The 17,796-nt window shown below is 39.1% G+C and overlaps 3 protein-coding genes across 3 annotated transcripts in view; 2 read left to right on the top strand and 1 right to left on the bottom strand.

The window, feature by feature from the left end:
- LOC109830619 (glycerophosphodiester phosphodiesterase GDPD1, chloroplastic-like) overlaps window positions 20-17,796 on the top strand; it is a 23,588-nt gene continuing 5,811 nt past the window's right edge. The window contains exons 1-5 of the mRNA XM_020397931.1: window positions 20-511; window positions 15,612-15,671; window positions 15,786-15,866; window positions 16,594-16,794; window positions 16,877-16,972. Of these exons, the coding sequence (XP_020253520.1) occupies window positions 233-511; window positions 15,612-15,671; window positions 15,786-15,866; window positions 16,594-16,794; window positions 16,877-16,972 (717 nt within the window). The 5' untranslated portion in view covers window positions 20-232. The remainder of the gene's footprint in view (window positions 512-15,611; window positions 15,672-15,785; window positions 15,867-16,593; window positions 16,795-16,876; window positions 16,973-17,796) is intronic.
- Window positions 3,234-5,258, top strand: LOC109830620. Its single transcript, XM_020397932.1, has 4 exons — window positions 3,234-3,443; window positions 3,672-4,171; window positions 4,838-4,922; window positions 4,999-5,258. The coding sequence occupies exons 1-4, from the start codon at window positions 3,306-3,308 to the stop codon at window positions 5,125-5,127; spliced, it is 852 nt and encodes a 283-aa protein (XP_020253521.1). The 5' UTR covers window positions 3,234-3,305; the 3' UTR covers window positions 5,128-5,258.
- On the bottom strand, window positions 6,159-7,823 carry LOC109830621. Its single transcript, XM_020397933.1, has 2 exons — window positions 7,541-7,823; window positions 6,159-7,316 (listed from the first exon to the last, which is right to left on the bottom strand). Exons 1-2 carry the CDS (start codon window positions 7,723-7,725, stop codon window positions 6,680-6,682), a joined length of 822 nt encoding a protein of 273 aa, XP_020253522.1. The 5' UTR covers window positions 7,726-7,823; the 3' UTR covers window positions 6,159-6,679.

Here is a 17,796-nt window from a genome sequence, read left to right as displayed (position 1 = left end):
AGTGGGCCCCATCTCCTATCTGTTACGTTGCCGCTGCGCCAAACGGCACCGTAACGGATCGTCACGATCCCTTCTTTCCAAAATTTTCAAAAAACACCTCCAGAGATTCGAATATCCCCCCTCGAGAGAAGCTCCCGCGTTCGAGGAATATCCCCTCGACCTTCCCCATTAAAGCCCTCGCACTCTCAAAATCGAGACCGTTCACTATTCAGATTGGATAACTGAAGTTCATATGATGGCGTTGAAGGCTGTACACGTGTCCGATGTCCCGAGCCTCGATCACGTGCCGGATGTCTCGATAGCGACATCGCGCGTGCCGACGAAGGCGGTGGAGATTGGACGGTGGGGATCGAAGCCGCCGGCAAAGTTTCTGGTGATCGGACACCGCGGTAACGGGATGAATCTGCTGTCGTCGCCGGATCCTAGGGTGACGGCGGTGAAGGAGAACTCGGTGGTTTCGTTTAACGATGCCGGGCGGTTTGCCGTTGATTTTGTCGAGTTTGATGTTCAGGTACTTTAACGCCGTTAATATTTCCGTTTTTTGTTTCTATTTTCTATTTTGGGAAAATTGCTTGGGGGAACCAACTTAATTTGGCCCATTCATCCCCACCCCAAGCCCAAAAACCATAACCACAAAGCCCTTATACAGCAAAATAAATACATCAAGCCCCCAAAATAAGTACAGATACATTACCCCAAAAATTATCCCCAAATTACCCTTCTCAATTAACTATACCATCCTTTCTGAGCGTTGTTATCGAAACCACCTGTAACATCAAAGAGACTTTCTTCTCTGTTGAAACCCTCCTCCTCCCAAAACCACTGTCGACGACAACGCTTGGGAACCCTCTCCGCCGTCTTCGTGCTCTTCGTCTTCGTCAAAGACCGTCGCCGCTCATCGTATTCTTCGAAACCCTCTTCCTCTGAAGACCGCCGCCGCTCATCGTCGTCGTTTTCGTCTTCGGCAACTCACATTAGATCCGGTTTCGTCGTCTTTGTCTTCGTCGTCTTTGTCGAAGACCGCCGCCTCTCGTCATATTCTTCGAAACCACCGACGCCCCCTCGTCGTCTTCCTCTCAAGATCACCGACGCCCCTCGTCGTCGTCTTTCTCTTCGGCGACTCACCTGTGAACCGCCTTCGTCGACGCCTCCCCCCCCCCGCCCCCCCCCCCCCGACTGCAAGCGAGTCGCTGGAGTACCTCTGCCAAACCGAACAGTGACGCTCACTGGGATGTTGACATCATCATCTCACTCATCTGAATCAGCGAGGAGCAAGCCTGAGATGTAAGTATTAACCCAATCGTTCACATTTGACGATTTAATGTGTTTGGCACTGTGATTTTAGCCGTATTAGAACTCTAAGTTGAAGTAGTATCTGTTGTGTTATGTTATACAGTACGCATGATATCAGAATTTCTTGCAATATACGTGGATATTGTACATTCATGGATGGAATTGCTCCACGGATGAGGGCTGAACATTGGAGGGCGTATGGATCCTCCAATTTCAAAAATTATGTTAGTTTTGGACCAATTCCAGCGGACAAGGCTACGATTATGTTGCTTCTAGATCATTTGGATTTAGCCACGGGGAAGTTCTTTTTCAAGGATAGCCAAACTAGGACTCCACAAGCGTATACTTTTGATGTAAATTGGGTGCGTAAACATACCCGGTTTAATGATGAAGGAGATAAACCCGAAGCCAACCGCGACACAGAGAATAGGATATGGAACACATACTTCTCCAACAAACAACAATCCCAATACAAGAGTGGCCGAGACTACCTTGAGGCCCTATTGGAAAGATTGGTTCAGTCAAGAAAGAGGACAGATGTTTCTGATTTTGTTATGCTTCAAATCCTCTATCAACTCACAATGATATGGACTCCGACCGCAAGAATGAATGCACCCCGGCATATGTTCAAATATATAGCTCGGATAGATATGGTTGATAATTTGCCATGGGCGACGATCATCTACAAGGAATTGTGGGACTCTTTCAAGACTGCGAAGATAGCGAAGAAGGGGCAGACATATCTCATCGGCTGCGCTCCCTTGCTATCGGTGAGTTATATGTGTTATTTGTAAGTAATATGTTGCATTTGCACCTTATCTGTGATCATTACGTTTTACATGTGATATATGACATTTATATGTGACATTTGTATCTAATTTGTATTGTTTAAGTTTCCTATTTATTTGTAGTTTGTATGTGATATTATCTTGTTATATGAGATTATTTCCAATTAAATGTGATATTATCTTGTTATATGTGATAAGTGTCTTCTACATGTGATATATTCTAATCATATGTGACGTTTGTTACCCATGTGTGACATTTGTCCCTGATTTGTAACAGTTGTAGTTAATGTGTGAATTTATCTTCTTGTAAGTGATTATTGCCATTTATCTATGACATTTGTATCTAATATGTTCATTGATTGAATGTGGCCTTTTTTTGAAGCTATGGTATTATGAGATTTCTAACATCAAAGAGCCGGCAAGAGTGGATGAATCCAAGCCTCCAATGATAAATTGGACATTGGAGGGTAAGAAGGTGGGTTCGGTGCGGACTACAATGATTTTGAAGAAATCGGAAGCCGCAATCCACATCTTACCGGAGCAAGATGTGGCGAGGTATGTTCACGAGGAGATAAAGCCCAGTCCTACAACAGTGAAGGCTAAAGTTGAGGAGGAAGTTAGGGGTAAAAAATCATTGGGGAAGAAAAGAGTCCAAAAAGAGGTAATGTTGATGATTTGGATGTGTCATCCTCTTATTTGTGACTTTTGCTCACTATCAGTTTATTGTTAATGTAGGACGAAGCTTATGAAAAATTGGTGATGTTGAATGAAGCCTATGAGCAAGCACTTGTTGCTCGCGGCGTTGATATTTTGGCTATTAAAGCCGAAACTGAGAAAAAATTTGCTGAGGAGAAACGTATAAGGCAAAACAAAGGAGAGGTAATAGCCTATGTCCTGTGTCACATGAGGGGGAAAAATTATTGAGAAAATATTTGCTGAATTGAAATTGGTTATTGTTTTTACATCTATGCAGCCACAAATAGATGAGGCATTGAGTGAAGGTGATCAAACCCGAGAGATGGACATTGAACTGGAGGAGGTAACTCTCCTTTGTGATATTTGTTGTTTTCCTGTGACATTTACAGCTTATTTGTGATAGTTCCCTTTGGTATGTGACAATTGTCTGCCTATTGTGACATTCATATGTCTCTTGTGACATTTTGTCTAATAATGGGACGTAAACAGTTTAGTGTAATGTTTGGTTATTACCTGTGATATATATTCATGTCTTATTTATGTGATATATATTCATTAACTGTGAGTGGTATACAGGCTAAAGTTGAGGCAGAGAAAGAAGAAGGAAAGGGAGAGGAGGGAGGCAAAGAAGGTGATCAAACCCAGGCCATGGGCAGTGAACAGGAGGTAACTTTCTTTTGTGATATTTGCTTATTGCATGTGACATTTACTGCTTATTTGTGATAGTTCCCTTTGGTATGTGACAATTGTCTACAAATTGTGCCATTCATATGTCTCTTGTGACATTTTATCTAATAATGTGACGTAAACAGTTTACATGTGATGTTTGGTTATTATTTGTGATATATGAATATTTCCTGTGATATATATTCATTAACTGTGATCTTTATACAGCTATGTGATGTAAAAGTTGCTGAGGATGTTCCCAAAAAGAAGAAGGGAAGGAAGAGGAGGGAGGGCGGCGATGATACTTTAAAAGTATTTGTTAGTGGGCTACGGGCAAAGAGCCAAAGAACAACAAAGAAGCCCAAGTTCTTAGAATCTCCCTTCCAAACTGAATTGCCAAAGAAGGGAAGGAAAGGGAAGAAAGGTGTCGTTGTGGTGGGAGACGACGACGACAAGGGGGAGAAGGATGAGGGGAAGCCACTTGCTGTTTCACACCTCGGTAGGAGTACATCTGTTGCAGAGCTATGGAAAAGGGAAAAAAGTGAAGAGGAAAAAAAATTATTAGAGACGTTGAATATGGGCATTCCTTCTTCACAAGACTTTGATGTCAGGCTACCGGGAACAATCAACGAAGGCTTTTACCATAATTTCACCGTTGAGGACATTCCTGATGTGTTGGCTGATGAGAACAAGTGGCTTCAACATTTTCTTACATTGAAAGTTGACAAGTAAGTATTAAGTGTTATTCTGTGATATTTATATTTGGTCTGTGATATTAAATGTTATTCTTGTGACATATAGTGTTTTCCTGTGACATTCAGTGTTTGTATGTGACATTTAGTATTTGTTTGTGACATTTATTGTTTGTATGTGACATTCAGTGTTTGTATGTGACATTTAGTGTTTGTATGTGACATTTAGTGTTTTGTATGTGACATTCAGTGTTTTTATGTGACATTTAGTGTTTGTATGTGACATTTAGTGTTTTGTATGTGACATTCAGTGTTTTTATGTGACATTTAGTGTTTGTATGTGACATTTAGTGTTTTGTATGTGACATTCAGTGTTTTTATGTGACATTTAGTGTTTGTATGTGACATTTAGTGTTTTCATGTGACATAGTATTTTCATGTGACATTTAGTGTTTGTTTGGGACCCTTAGTGTTTTCATGTGACATTTAGTGTTTGTATGTGACGTTCAGTACATGTATGTGATATTTAGTGTTTGTATGTGACATATAGTGTTTTCCTGTGACATTTAGTGTTTGTATGTGACATATAGTGTTTTCGTGTGACATTTATTATTTTCCTGTGACATTTTGTATTTTCCTGTGACAGTTTGGTGTTGATTAGAATATGTCGCTTATACATTGATTGTCTTCTACATTTTGTAGTCGGTTATGTTTTGAGGTTGAAGGCCACACTATATGCAGATATGATATGCTACATCTTCTACGTGGTGGAAGATTAAAGGATGAGGTTAGTTTTTGTTTAAGTTGCGGTGTTAATCAAGTTTTGCACAATTACAATAACTTATTACATTTGCAATCATCAGATCATTGAAGCTCTGGTTGCAAGTCTTCGAACATGGCTCAAGCTGCCAATAAATGCCCATGTCGAAAGAAAATACGCTATTGTCACGTCGTATTTTAGTGTGAGTAATGACGATCATAATACAATTTGAGTTATATTGCATTTATATGACTTTCTTTTGCTTGCTGTATTTTCTGTTTTCAACAGATTTGGTTGCTAACTGCTTCAAATTTGGATGAGCGCAATGTCTATAAAAATTACATAAAGAAGCATATAGATGAAGGGAAGGATGTGTTGATAATTCCAATATGTCACGCTGACCATTGGCATGTCCTTGAGGTCAACTTGGGGCAAAAAAAATGCAGACATTACAGCTCCGCTGACCACGAGGCATGGGCTAGAGACATGTTGACCATCCAACTTTTTTTAGATAGGATGGTGAGTGGTTTCGATCAGGCGTCGACATTCAGAGCATTCCAATATGAAGCAGTCCCTTGTCGAACGCAAAAAGGCTCGTAAGTTTCTTATACTTAACCATGAGATTGTTGCATGGCTTGTTGTATGGCTTAGTGACATTGTCGGTGCAAATATTGATGTGATATTTGCGGACTACAAGTGACTTTTGGGCATGTTATGTGACAGTTTAGTATGCAGTGTGACTTATGCTGCTATTATGTGACATTTTGATATTGTATGTGACATATTAGGTAACTTCCATTTATTCTCGTTACCCGTTACATATCCTGCTATTAAGTGTTATGTTATATTTTTACAGATATGATTGTGGCATACATGCGTATTTTTTCATTAAGGCGATCCTCGAGGGAAGGGAGGTGATGGACATTGAAGTCTTGCACAGGGAGTCGCATATGCTACGGGCTAGACTTGCTGCTCAAATTATATGTGAAGGGCGTGAATGGAAAAAGCTACGGTTGAAATTAGACAGTGATGATCCAGAATATCTATTGTACTTCGGGGGTAGTGATGCACCTATGATTGAGTGGAAGTATTAGACTCTAGATGTAATTGTTTCATTTGTTGGATGTCCTGTGATGGATGTTGGTCGTTTAACTGCTGTTTAACTGCTGTTTGTAAATGATAACCAGTTTACTAACATAGATGGTATTTCCTGATGATCTTTTCTTTACCATATTAAAGATGAACATGATCTTGGTGCTGTGTGTGACTTTTGGGTCTGCTGTGTGACATTTTAGAATGCTGTGTGACTTCTGCTCTTTTTATGTCACAGTTTGATATTCTGTGTGAGATTTTGGTGCTGTTATGATGCTCGGTTATAGAGTTTTTTTTGTCTTCTACATGCGTATTTTTTCATCAGGATGTTAATGTCACATAGAATGTTATGTCACATATAAGTAGTGCTGTTATGTTGCTCAGTTTGATATTTTTCCATCAGGATGTTGTTGGGTCCTCGAGGGACGGGATGTTATGTCACACAGAATATCATAAAGGCAAAATTAGTAAATGTCGCAACAAAATAGCGCAATTATCTATATGTCTAAACAGGTAATACGTCACACGAACAGGTGATATGTCACATATAAGTAGTTAATGTTGCCCAAAATGTAATAAATTTCATTTACATGTAATACGTCACATATAAGTACAAAATGTCACAACAAAACGGCAAAAGTAACATGTAACAGAAAATAATCACAAAAGAGTCCGCAATCTGCCAGGAAACGTTAATCTTGGATAGGTTCAGTGCATGTGGCTCGGTTATGTCCTTCAGCGTGACATCTTGAGCATCTAATTGCACGTCTATTCTCAGATCTGTTGTTGATACGTCTATTCTTGTTCCTTCCACGTCTCTTTGTCGTCTTTGGGGGAAGAATGCTAACTGTTTCATCCGTTACATCTGGCTTATCATAATTTGGAACAGGAAAGAGAATTGGTTCGTAACTTTTCTTAAAAGCTTCAGTCGTCATGAACCAATCGCAAAACTGGTACACATCTCTATGCATAAAGTTGATAGCAGCACACGCATGTTTACATGGTATTCTCAATATATCCCATGCACGACACGTGCATGTTTTGTGATCCAAATCAACTTGTACTGATTTTTGTGATGATACCTCAAAGATTTCAGCTGTAGAATGCGATACTTCAAGAGTGCTTCCCTTGGTGACATTTTCTTGGAGGATTTTTTCCGCTTCTGGACATAGATAGCTATTCCAATTTGTTGCCATCACGCGGCGAGTATTCATTCTTTCCATAATTTGTACACGAATGTGATCCATCATATCACAAATGGGAAGTGTTCTCGCCACACGAATCCAACTGTTGAAAGATTCAGCAACGTTGGAAGTGATATGACCATATCTGTGAATCAAACAATAATTTCAAAAAATGAAAATTACAGCGTATCCGTCACATATAAATATCAAATGTCGCAGGAGAATGCTAACGATCACAGCGCAGGGCTAAGTGTCACAGTTAATGGCGTACTGCCACACGAGACATGTAAAGGTCACAAATGACTTTTAAAAGCTCAAATTCATATAAAAGCATAATGTCACAAGTAAAGGCAATGATATTTGACATACCTTATACCAGGAAATACGGAATTCGCCCAATTACTTGGTCCATAACTTAGAGCTACTTGGTAAGCTCTTTGATCTGTCATCCTAATCTGATGTAAAACAGCTTTAAATTCTCTTTCTGTGTACTTGTATGCAGCAAACTCCAATAATTTTGAAATACGTTGAGCCGCACTTGAGGCAAAACCCATCTCTCTAAGCTTCAATTTATAATTCTCAACAAGATGAAGTACACACCTAGAGTGGTACGCATCTGGAAATATATTTTTCAAAGATTGCTTTATTCCTTTGTCGGCGTCTGACAGAATTACAAGAGGATGGGGTGGATTGTATGGTTCTGTTCGATTGTACAATATATACCGCAATCCTTGAATAAACCAACTCCAATTCGCTTCATTTTCTTGGTCACAAACGGAAAATGCGAGTGGAAATATGCCTTGATTACCATCATAAGCAGTCGCACCTAATAGGATCCCTTTGTAGCGATCCTTCAGAAAAGTCCCATCTAGAAAGAGCAATGGCCTACATCCCTTGAGAAACCCCTGTATGCATGCACCATACGACACAAATAAACGTTTGAATCTCGTGTCTTCTTGTTCAATGGTGAAGACACTTCCTGGGTTTGTTTCCATCACCTTCATTTGGTACCTAAAAATGTTGGTTAAATCACAAATAACTTGTTAAATGATGAACAATATCTAAATATCACATGTAATACTCAAATGTCACACATAAGGTACACCAAGCCAAAGACCATAACCTACAAAAGCCTTAATACCAGGCAGCATAACATAACATACATAAGCCCAAATAAGTACAGAGAAACTACACTTACCCACCCACAACTCTATCGAAAGAGTAAATATTCAAGGCACCCAACGTTTTAAACCTTACTTCAATTAACTAGTATCGCTATCCTTTCTGAGAGGCCATTGTTATCGAAACCACCCTGTAACCTCAAAGAGACACTCTTCTTCTGTTGCAGAGCCGCGCTACCATCCTCAAAGCTTATTTCAACCACCTGTCGATCGACCAACGCTTGGGAACCCTCCTCCGCCGTCTTCGTGCTCTTCGTCTTCGTCAAAACCGTCCGCCGCTCATCCTATTCTTCGAAACCCTCATCCCTTGAAGACGCCGCCCGTCTTCGTCGTCGCTTTTCGTTTCGGCAACTCACATTAGATCTTGGTTTCGTCGTCTTTGTTTCGTCGTCTTTGCGAAGCATTCGGCCGCCGCTCCGTCCTACATAGATCATTACGAGATACACCTTTACCCGCACCGCCCACCGGGAGAAGTCGTCGTCTGTCTCTCAAGATCACTCTTAGACGCCACCCATCTCGTCGTCTTGTCTCTTCTGCATACACTTGTGCAACGCCGTATGTCGTCGACGCGTCGACAACTCCGACGAGATCACCCCCCACCCCCCCCTTCCACCCCGAACTGCGAAGCGGTCGCTGGAGTACCCTCTGCCAAAAACCAGAACAGTGGACGCTCGCTGTGGATGTCGACCATCAATCATTCTTTCACTCCATCTGATCAGGCGAGGAGCCAAGCCTTGACGATCTGTAAGTATTCCAACCCAATCGCACCATTTGAGTTTAATGTGTAATTGGCCCACTCGTAGATTTTACCGTATTAGACTCTAGTTGAAGTTAGTCTGTTGTGTTATGTTATAACGACCTGATCAGAATTTCTTGGAATTAGCGTGGATATTGTACATTCATAGATGGAATTGCTCCACGGATGAGGTGAACATGGAGGGCGTATGGACCCCTTATTTCCCAAATTTCAAATTAGTGTTGTTTGGACAATTCCGCGGACAGGCTACGATTTTTGCTATCTGTATTTGGATTGGTAGCCACAGGGAAGTTCTTTTTCAAGGTGCCAACTAGCTCACAAGCGTTACTTTTGATGAATATTGGAGTGCGTACATACCCGGTTCTAATGATAGAAGGAATAACCGAAGCCAACCGCGACATCAGAGAAAGAGGAGAAGAACACATACTTCTCCAACAAACATCCCAATACAAGAAGGAGAGACGGGACCTTGGGCCCTACTTGGAAAGATTGTTCAGTCAACGAAAGACGGAAATTTTCTGATTTTGTTATGCTTCAAATCCTCTATCAACTCACAATGATACTGGATCCCGACCGCAAGAATGATGCACCCGGCATAATGTTCAAATATATAGCTCCGATAGATATGGTTGATAATTGCATGGGCGACGATCATCCTACAAGGATTGTGGGACTCCTCTTCAGATAGCGAGAGAAGCGAAGAAGGGCAGACATATTCATCGGCTGCGCTCCTTCGCTAATCCGGTGAGTTATATGTGCTATTTGTAAGTATATTTGCATTTGCAAACTTACTTTGATCAATTACGTTTACATGTTGATACTATGACATTTATATGTGACATTACTGTACTAATTTGTATTCGTTTAAGTTTCCTATTTACTTTGTAGTCTTGTATTATAGTATCTTGTTATATGAGATATTTCCAATTAAGTGATATTATCCTTGTTATATGTGATAATGTGTCATTCTACATGTGATATATTCTAATCATGATGTGGACGTTTTGTGTGACCGCATGGTGGTGACCATGTTGTCCCTGATTTTCAGTTGTAGTGTAATGTGTGAATTTATCTTCTTGTAAGTGATTATTGCCATGTTAGCTATGACATTCTGTGGACTTAATATGGTTCATGTGAGGTTGACCTGTGGCCGGTCTTTTGTGAAGCTATGGTAGTATAAGATTTTTCTAACGATCAAGTAAGAGCCGGTCAAGAGTGGGATGAATCCAAGCCTCCAATGATAATTGGACATTGGGAGGGTAGAGAAGGTGGGTTCCGGTGCGGACTACAATGCATTGTTAAGAAATCGGAACCGCAATCCACATCTTACGGAGCAGAGATGTGGCGAGTAGATTCACACGACGGAGATAAAGCCCAGTCCTACAACTAGTGAAGGCTAAAGTTGAGGGAAGTTAGGTAAAATCAATTGGGGAAGGAAAAAGAGTCAAAAAGAGGTAATGTTGGATGGATTTGGATGATGTCAACCTCCTTATTTGTGACTTTTTGTCACTGATGCAGGGTTTATCTGTTAATGGTAGGACGACAGCTTATGAAATTGGTGGATGTTAATGAACGCCTATGAGCAAGGCACTTGTTCTCGCGGCGTTGATATTATTGGCGTATTAACCAGCGAAGCGAGAAAAAATTTGCTGACAGGAGAAACGTCAATAGACGGCAAAACGAAGCGAGAGGTAATAGGCCTACCGTCTGTGGATCACATGAGGGGGAAACAATTACTCTGAGAAAATATTGTGCCGTGACATTGAATTGGTTATGTTGCCTTTTACTATCTTATGCAGCCAACGAAATAGGAACGCACGAGCATTGATGAAGGTGATCAAAACCCGAGAGATGGACTTGAACTGAGGACGGTAACCTCCCTTTTGTGAATTTGTTGTTTTCTGTGACATTTACTGCTATTTGTGAATAGTTCCTTTGGTATTGGCACTTGTTCTTCTATTGTGACATTCACTATGTTCTCTTGTTGACATTTTGTCTATATTAATGGGACCGTAAACTAGTTTATGTGTTAAGTGGTTTATTACTTGTTGATATACTATTGCATGGTCTTCTCTTTTATCTGTGATATATCATTCATTAACTGTGAGCTGGTATACAGGCTAAAGTTGAGGCAGAGAACAGATGAAGTGAAGGGAGATTGAGGGAGGTCAAAGAAGGTGATCAAACCAGTGCCATTAGGTGCAGTGAACTAGGAGGTAACGTTTCTTTGTGATATTTGCTTATATGCACCTGTGACATGTTTACTGCTTTATTTGTGATAGTTCCCCGTTTGTATGCTGACAATTGTCTACAAATGTGCATTTCATTTGTCCTTTGTAGACATTTTATCTGAATAATGGTAACGTTATACAGTAACATTGTGATGTTTGTGTTATTATTTGTGATATATTTGAATATTCCTGTGATATATATTTTATTCACCGGTGATCTTTATACACTATGTGAGTATAGTTGCTGAGGATGATTCCCAAAACAGAACGAAGGGAAGGTGAGAGGCGTCCGAGGCGCGGCCGATGAATATCTCTTAAAAGTATTATGTTACGTGGCTAAAAAAAACGGGCAAATGAGCCGCAAAGAACAACAAAGAAGCCCAAGTTCTTATGAATCTCTTACCAACTGAATTGCAAAGAAGGGAAGTGAAAAAGGGAAGAAAGGTGGTCGTTGTGCGGTGGGAGACGACGACGACAAGTGGGCCGTGAAGGATGAGGGGGTAAAGGCCACTTGCTGTTTCACACGCATTCGGGTAACGAGTTACATCTGTTGCATGAACCTACTCTGGAATGAAGGGAAAAAAGTTGAAGAGGAAACAATTGAAATCGGAAAAAAGAAAAATTATTAGAGACGGGTTTGATATATGCCATTGTCTCTGTCACCAAGACCTTTGATGGTCATGGCTACCGGGAACCGAATCAACGAAGGGCTTTACCAAATTAGATTTCACCGTTGAGGGACATTCTCAGATGTGTGTGGCTTGATGAGAAACAAGTGGCTTCCAACCCATTTGCTTGACTATTGAAGTGACAAGTAAGTATTAATGTGTTATCTCGTGATATTTATGATTATTGTTCCTGTGATGATTAAATGTTATTCTTGTGACATATTACTGTGTTTTCCCTGGTCGACCACTTCAGCATGTTTGTATGATGAGCTATTTACGTATTTGTTGTGTTGACATTGTATTGTGTTTATGTGACCATTCAGCCCCACTGTTTGTATGTGCATTTAGTGTTGTATGTGACATTTAGTGTTTTGTATTGTGACATTTCAGATGTTTTCTAATGTGCAGTTTAGTGTTTGTATGTGGACTTTAGTGGTTTTCATGTGAGCATAGTATTTTCATGTGACCATCTTAGTGTTTTGTTTCTTTTTTGGGACCCCTTAGTGTCTTTTCATGTGAATTTAGTGTTGATGGATGACGTTCACCAGTATACATGTATCGTATACATTATAGTGTTGATGATGACTTAGTGTTAATCCTAGTGACATCTTAGTGTTTGGTATGTGACATTAGTGTTTTCTGTGACATCACTAGTCTTTTCCTCGTGAACCATCTTAGTTTTGTATGTGACATATAGTGTTTTCCGTGTGACATTTACGCCTATTTCTGTGACATTTTGTATTCTCCTCGTGACAGTTTGGTGTCTGATTAGAATCCATGTCGCATTATACCATTGATTGTCTTCCACTATTTTAGTACCGGTATCGTTTTGAGGTGAAGGCCACACTATGATGCCAGACATTTATGATACCTACTGAATCTTCTACGTGGTGGAAGATTCAAAGGAGAGGTTAGTTTTCTTGTTAAGTTGGGCCGGTGTTAATCAACGTTTTGCAGCCAATTACAATAAACTAAATTACATTTGCAATCATGCAGATCATTGAAGAGCCCCTGCGTTGCAAGTCCTTCGAACATGGCTCACCAGCGCGCAATCAAATCCCGATCGTCGAAACAGAAAATACCGCTTATTGTGCACTCGTATTTTAAGTGTGATTAATGACGATCATGCAATACCAATTTGAGTTATATTGCATTTTCTGGACTTTTCTTCTTGCTTGCTGTACTTTTCTGTTTTTCAAGCCAGATATGGTTGCCTGAACCTGCTTGCAAATTTGGATGAGCGGCAATGTCACAAAAATTACATAAAGAAGATGATAGATGAAGGGAGGAGGATGTGTTGATAATTCCAATATGTCCACGCTGACCATGTGGGCATCGCTCCTTTGAGGTCAACTTGGGGCAAAAAAACAATGGCAGACATTATACGTCGCTGACCTGAGGCATGGCTAGAGCGGTATGACCCATTCCAGGCTTTTTTTTAGATAAGGGGAGTGGAGTGGTTCGATCAGAGCCGATCAACTATTGCAGAGCTTCCATATATGAAGCCAGTCCTTGTCGAACGCGAAAAAGGCTCGTAAAGTTTCTATAGCTATAACCCATGAGATTCGGTCATGGCCTTGTTGTTATGGCTAGTGACCATTGTCGGTGCAAATAACTTGATGTGATCATTTCGCGGACTACAACTGACCTCTTTTGCGGCATGTACTTGACAGTTGAGTATGCAGTGGTGACTATTCGCTATTTATCGTGACATTTTGTATTTATGTGACATATTAGTAAACTTCCCATTTATTCTCGTTACCGCCCCGTTACATACTCCCTCTATTAAAGTGTTATGTTATATTTTTACAGATATGATTGTGGCATACATGCGTATTTTTTGGGTGGGGATGAATGGGCCAAATTAAGTTGGTTCCCCCAAGCAATTTTCCCTTCTATTTTTGGTGTTGTTTGTTTTTGTTTTGTCGTGGTTGACGCCGGGGAGGCGCCGCGGTTAGAGGTTTTGGGTTAAAGTGAAGAGGCCTCGGGTCCGTGATTTTGGGAGGTCACACGTGGCAAGCTGGTGTTGACACGTGTCAGGGTTCATGTTTTTATCGGACTACGATTTGCTTTTCTAGCAACTTATGATTTTATTTTTCGACAAATTAAATTTGTTGTTTGGTGTTTTTGTTTTATGTTTGGCGCAAATATATGCATTTTTTCCCTTTTTTTTCAGGGCAATTTTTTCTTTTCTTTTCCTATTGTTTTATAAAATAATATTTTTGTTTGCAAAAACTTAATGTAGAAGTCTATGGCGTTTCCTTTTAAGGAAGATCTGGTGTTTTTGCTAAAACTTTTTCTAAAAAAAATTAAATTTCCCCAATCTTTTTCCCATTATTTAGGTCATGAAAAGTACGGTTATGTAAACTATATTTAAGACAGTGAAAATCTTACGTGGGCTCATCTGGTTCTTTATAATAGAATTTGAAATAGAAATAGACAGTAAAAGATTGATGCAGTCCGACCAATTTCTGATTATGATCCGAGCCATTTCAAGATTTTTTTGAAGCAAAAAATTATTATAAATTTCTCAAAAGAAAACTATTTACCTAAACAGAAAGACAATAGCGTAACAGATCCATCTTTGGAGCTTAGGACATCTCCAACAGCTTTTCTAAAATTTTCTCTAAAATGGAGAAGCAAAAGTTATTTTCTCCAAATTATTTTTACACCAACTCTAACAGCTTTCCCATTTTGAAGAATCCATTTTTTCCTCCAAATTTTTGGAGAATGATGCAAATTTGGAGAAGCTTCCCCATTTTTTCTACTCCATCCCTATTTTGGGGAATGAGATGGGGAATCTGTTGCACCAAAAACCTAACTAAATTCTCCAAAAGTGGAAAATAGAGAAGCTGTTGGAGAATCTGTTGCATCTAAATTATTTCTCATGAAAATGAAAATTGTTAATCTATACTTAAAATAGAAAACTTTTCAATGAATCACATTCATTATGTACATGATTAATATAGACATTAAAGGGCTCCTATCATTTGAACATCAGAAAGTTTTATGGGTAAAAGCTGAGATTTTTGGCCCACATCTAACAGACTAACATCATGTGTGTACTTGTAGGTATTGATCTTACCTTAATCATTAGCTTATTTGTCTTTCGCTATAAATTTCATTTTAAGCATTTCTTACATATTTTACAAGGCTGAAATGCCAGATTGGTATATTTTGTTGCTCTGACAACTATGGTATTAAATCATATTTAATTACGTTTACCAATAAGGCACAATAGTTGGCTAACGGTGAAGTTGTTGCTCACCTTAAATGAATCTTTAACTACCAATTTCAGTTATATGAATCTTAACTACCAATTAACGTTCACGAGTGGTCATGTGGGCAGCAACTTCATCGCCAGCCAACGTAAACGTTAATAGGAGTTAATATCTTATTATTGTCGGAGCAACAAAATATACCTTAGTAGCAAAAGTAGCTAACAAAATATAACAATCTCGTAATTTAGCTTATTTTACAAATTTGAAATTCAGGCACTGATCAGTTTATTTTTGTGGGGTTTTGATCTTATCATATTATTTATATATATAAATCAGTGAATGAAGAACAATAGAAGAGAACCAATGGTTGCAATTTTTGTAGGTGACGAAGGACAACTGTCCGATCATCTTTCACGACAACTTCATCATTACTGAAGAAAATGTAAGATTTCTCCTAAATTTATATTTCTATTTTGTCGATTAATCTCATTGTATTAATCACAATTTTTTCCAACTTTGAATTATTAACCTTGCTTTTTGACGTTGTATTTCACAGGGAAATATATTAGAGAGACGAGTCACTGATCTCTATTTGGAAGAATTTCTTTGTTATGGTCCTCAGAAAGAAACTGGCAAGGTATATTTCAGCCATTATTAATAAACATTCTATAAAAATTCTTTCTAACATTTTAGTTATAATATTTTTGGTTCTTTTACATATATACCTCCAAAATTTATCATGTTATTTACCCCCCAAATCCAACCACTTGCTATTTCACGCGTACTCTTCCTGAAATTTGGAAGGAAAAAAAAAAAATCTGCACATAGGATGGATTACGGGGTATATAGTTTAAACCTCCCATTTTTTATACTTCTTCTTATTGTCAATTCGCCTACCTTATAATAAAAAAATTAAAAAACTATATCTTAGAACAGTTCTTCTCACTGGCATTTCTATAGATAATATAAAAATATACAAAATCTCTTGCATTTCTATAGATAGTATAAAAATGGAAAATGATAGGGGCATACCCCCCAACCACAACCTCAACCACACCCCCTCTCTTATTTGATACAGTATACCGGTCCCTACATAAGATTTTAAAATTTTAAAATCTCATGTGGGGCTCGGTGCACTGTAACAAATGAGAGAGGGGGTGTGGTTGAGGTTGTGGTTGGGGGTATGCCCCTAGTGCCACCCGGAAAAATATACAAAATGTTGTCCTTTTTGATAATCAATCAACAAGAAGAGACATCTTTTGGCAGTGACAAAAAAATGGATGTTGTTTGCCCCATAATCGACAATTAATAATAAAAAATTGAAGAAAAGCTATAGGAAATCTTATTGACCTTTTTGAATCTAGGTGGGAAAATCATTACTTCGGAAGCTTAAAGATGGAAAAATATTAAGCTGGGATGTACAAAACGATTCCCCTGTTTGCACATTGGAGGAAGCATTTCAAGAGGTTGACTCTCACTTAGGTTTCAATATCGAACTGAAGTTTGATGACAACATTATCTATCAAGAAGAAGAGCTCACTCATGTTCTCCAAGTAATCTTGCAAGTATGACATCTTTCTTTACTTTTTACTATAGCACCTAAATTTTATAATTACAATGCTTTGTGCTAACTTTTGTTTCCTGTAGGTTGTGTTTAAAAATGCGGGTGATAGACCAATCATCTTCTCAAGCTTTCAACCAGATGCTATACAGCTGATAAGGAAGTTGCAGAATGGGTACCCTGTAAGTTGGATCTTTTCTTGTGATATTCCATAAAAACTTTAGTGATATAAATCATGGTGTTGAATGATACACACACACAATAAAAACTTTAGTGATATAAATCATGGTGTTGAATGATACACACACACATAGTAGTTATATTTGAGGCTTCATAGCTCCAAATACCAACATCGTCAATGAACTGGTTCTGATTTGGGACAGCTAGTAGTTTTTTCATACTGATTTAGTTTGTGAAACCAAAACTGATGTGAAACGGGACATAGGATCTATCAGAATCAGCAATTTAAATCAAATAACACATCGTTTCACCAAATTTCATGATCTTTGACAGAAATTAAATTCAAAACAACTAATGTGGCAGATGGATTTAACAAAATTTGCATCAATAATTATGAATAATTCCATTCTCACTCAATATCAAATTTTAACAGTCACATGCTCAATTACTCTCAACTCACAAATATAATCTAAACAATGAATATATGATAAGAGTTTAGAGATGGAATACTCATACAATTAACTAATAAAATGAGATTAACAGAAAAATAATTTGGAAAATAAATCACAACAACTAACCCACGGGCTGTTAGTCAACAAATGTGCTTCGGTGGGTTCGACGATTCATTATTGGGCTCTGGTGCTCGTCAATGCAGAGGAATGGGGTGGCAGCAAGAAGAAGTCGAGGGCAGTGGGGCATCGATTGGGTGATGATGCAAGCGACGACGTCGAGCAGGAGGGTGACGAGAGCGGTGGCGTCGAAGTGGGCAATGACGCAGGCGACGACGTCGAGTTGGGAACCGATGAGAGGGACTGGGGAACGCGGG

This window comes from Asparagus officinalis, chromosome 2, assembly GCF_001876935.1.
Source record: "Asparagus officinalis chromosome 2, Aspof.V1, whole genome shotgun sequence".
Taxonomy (NCBI): Eukaryota; Viridiplantae; Streptophyta; class Magnoliopsida; order Asparagales; family Asparagaceae; genus Asparagus; species Asparagus officinalis.
The sequence above is the reverse complement of the archived record's forward strand: the minus strand, read 5'-3'. Positions and strand labels throughout refer to the sequence as shown.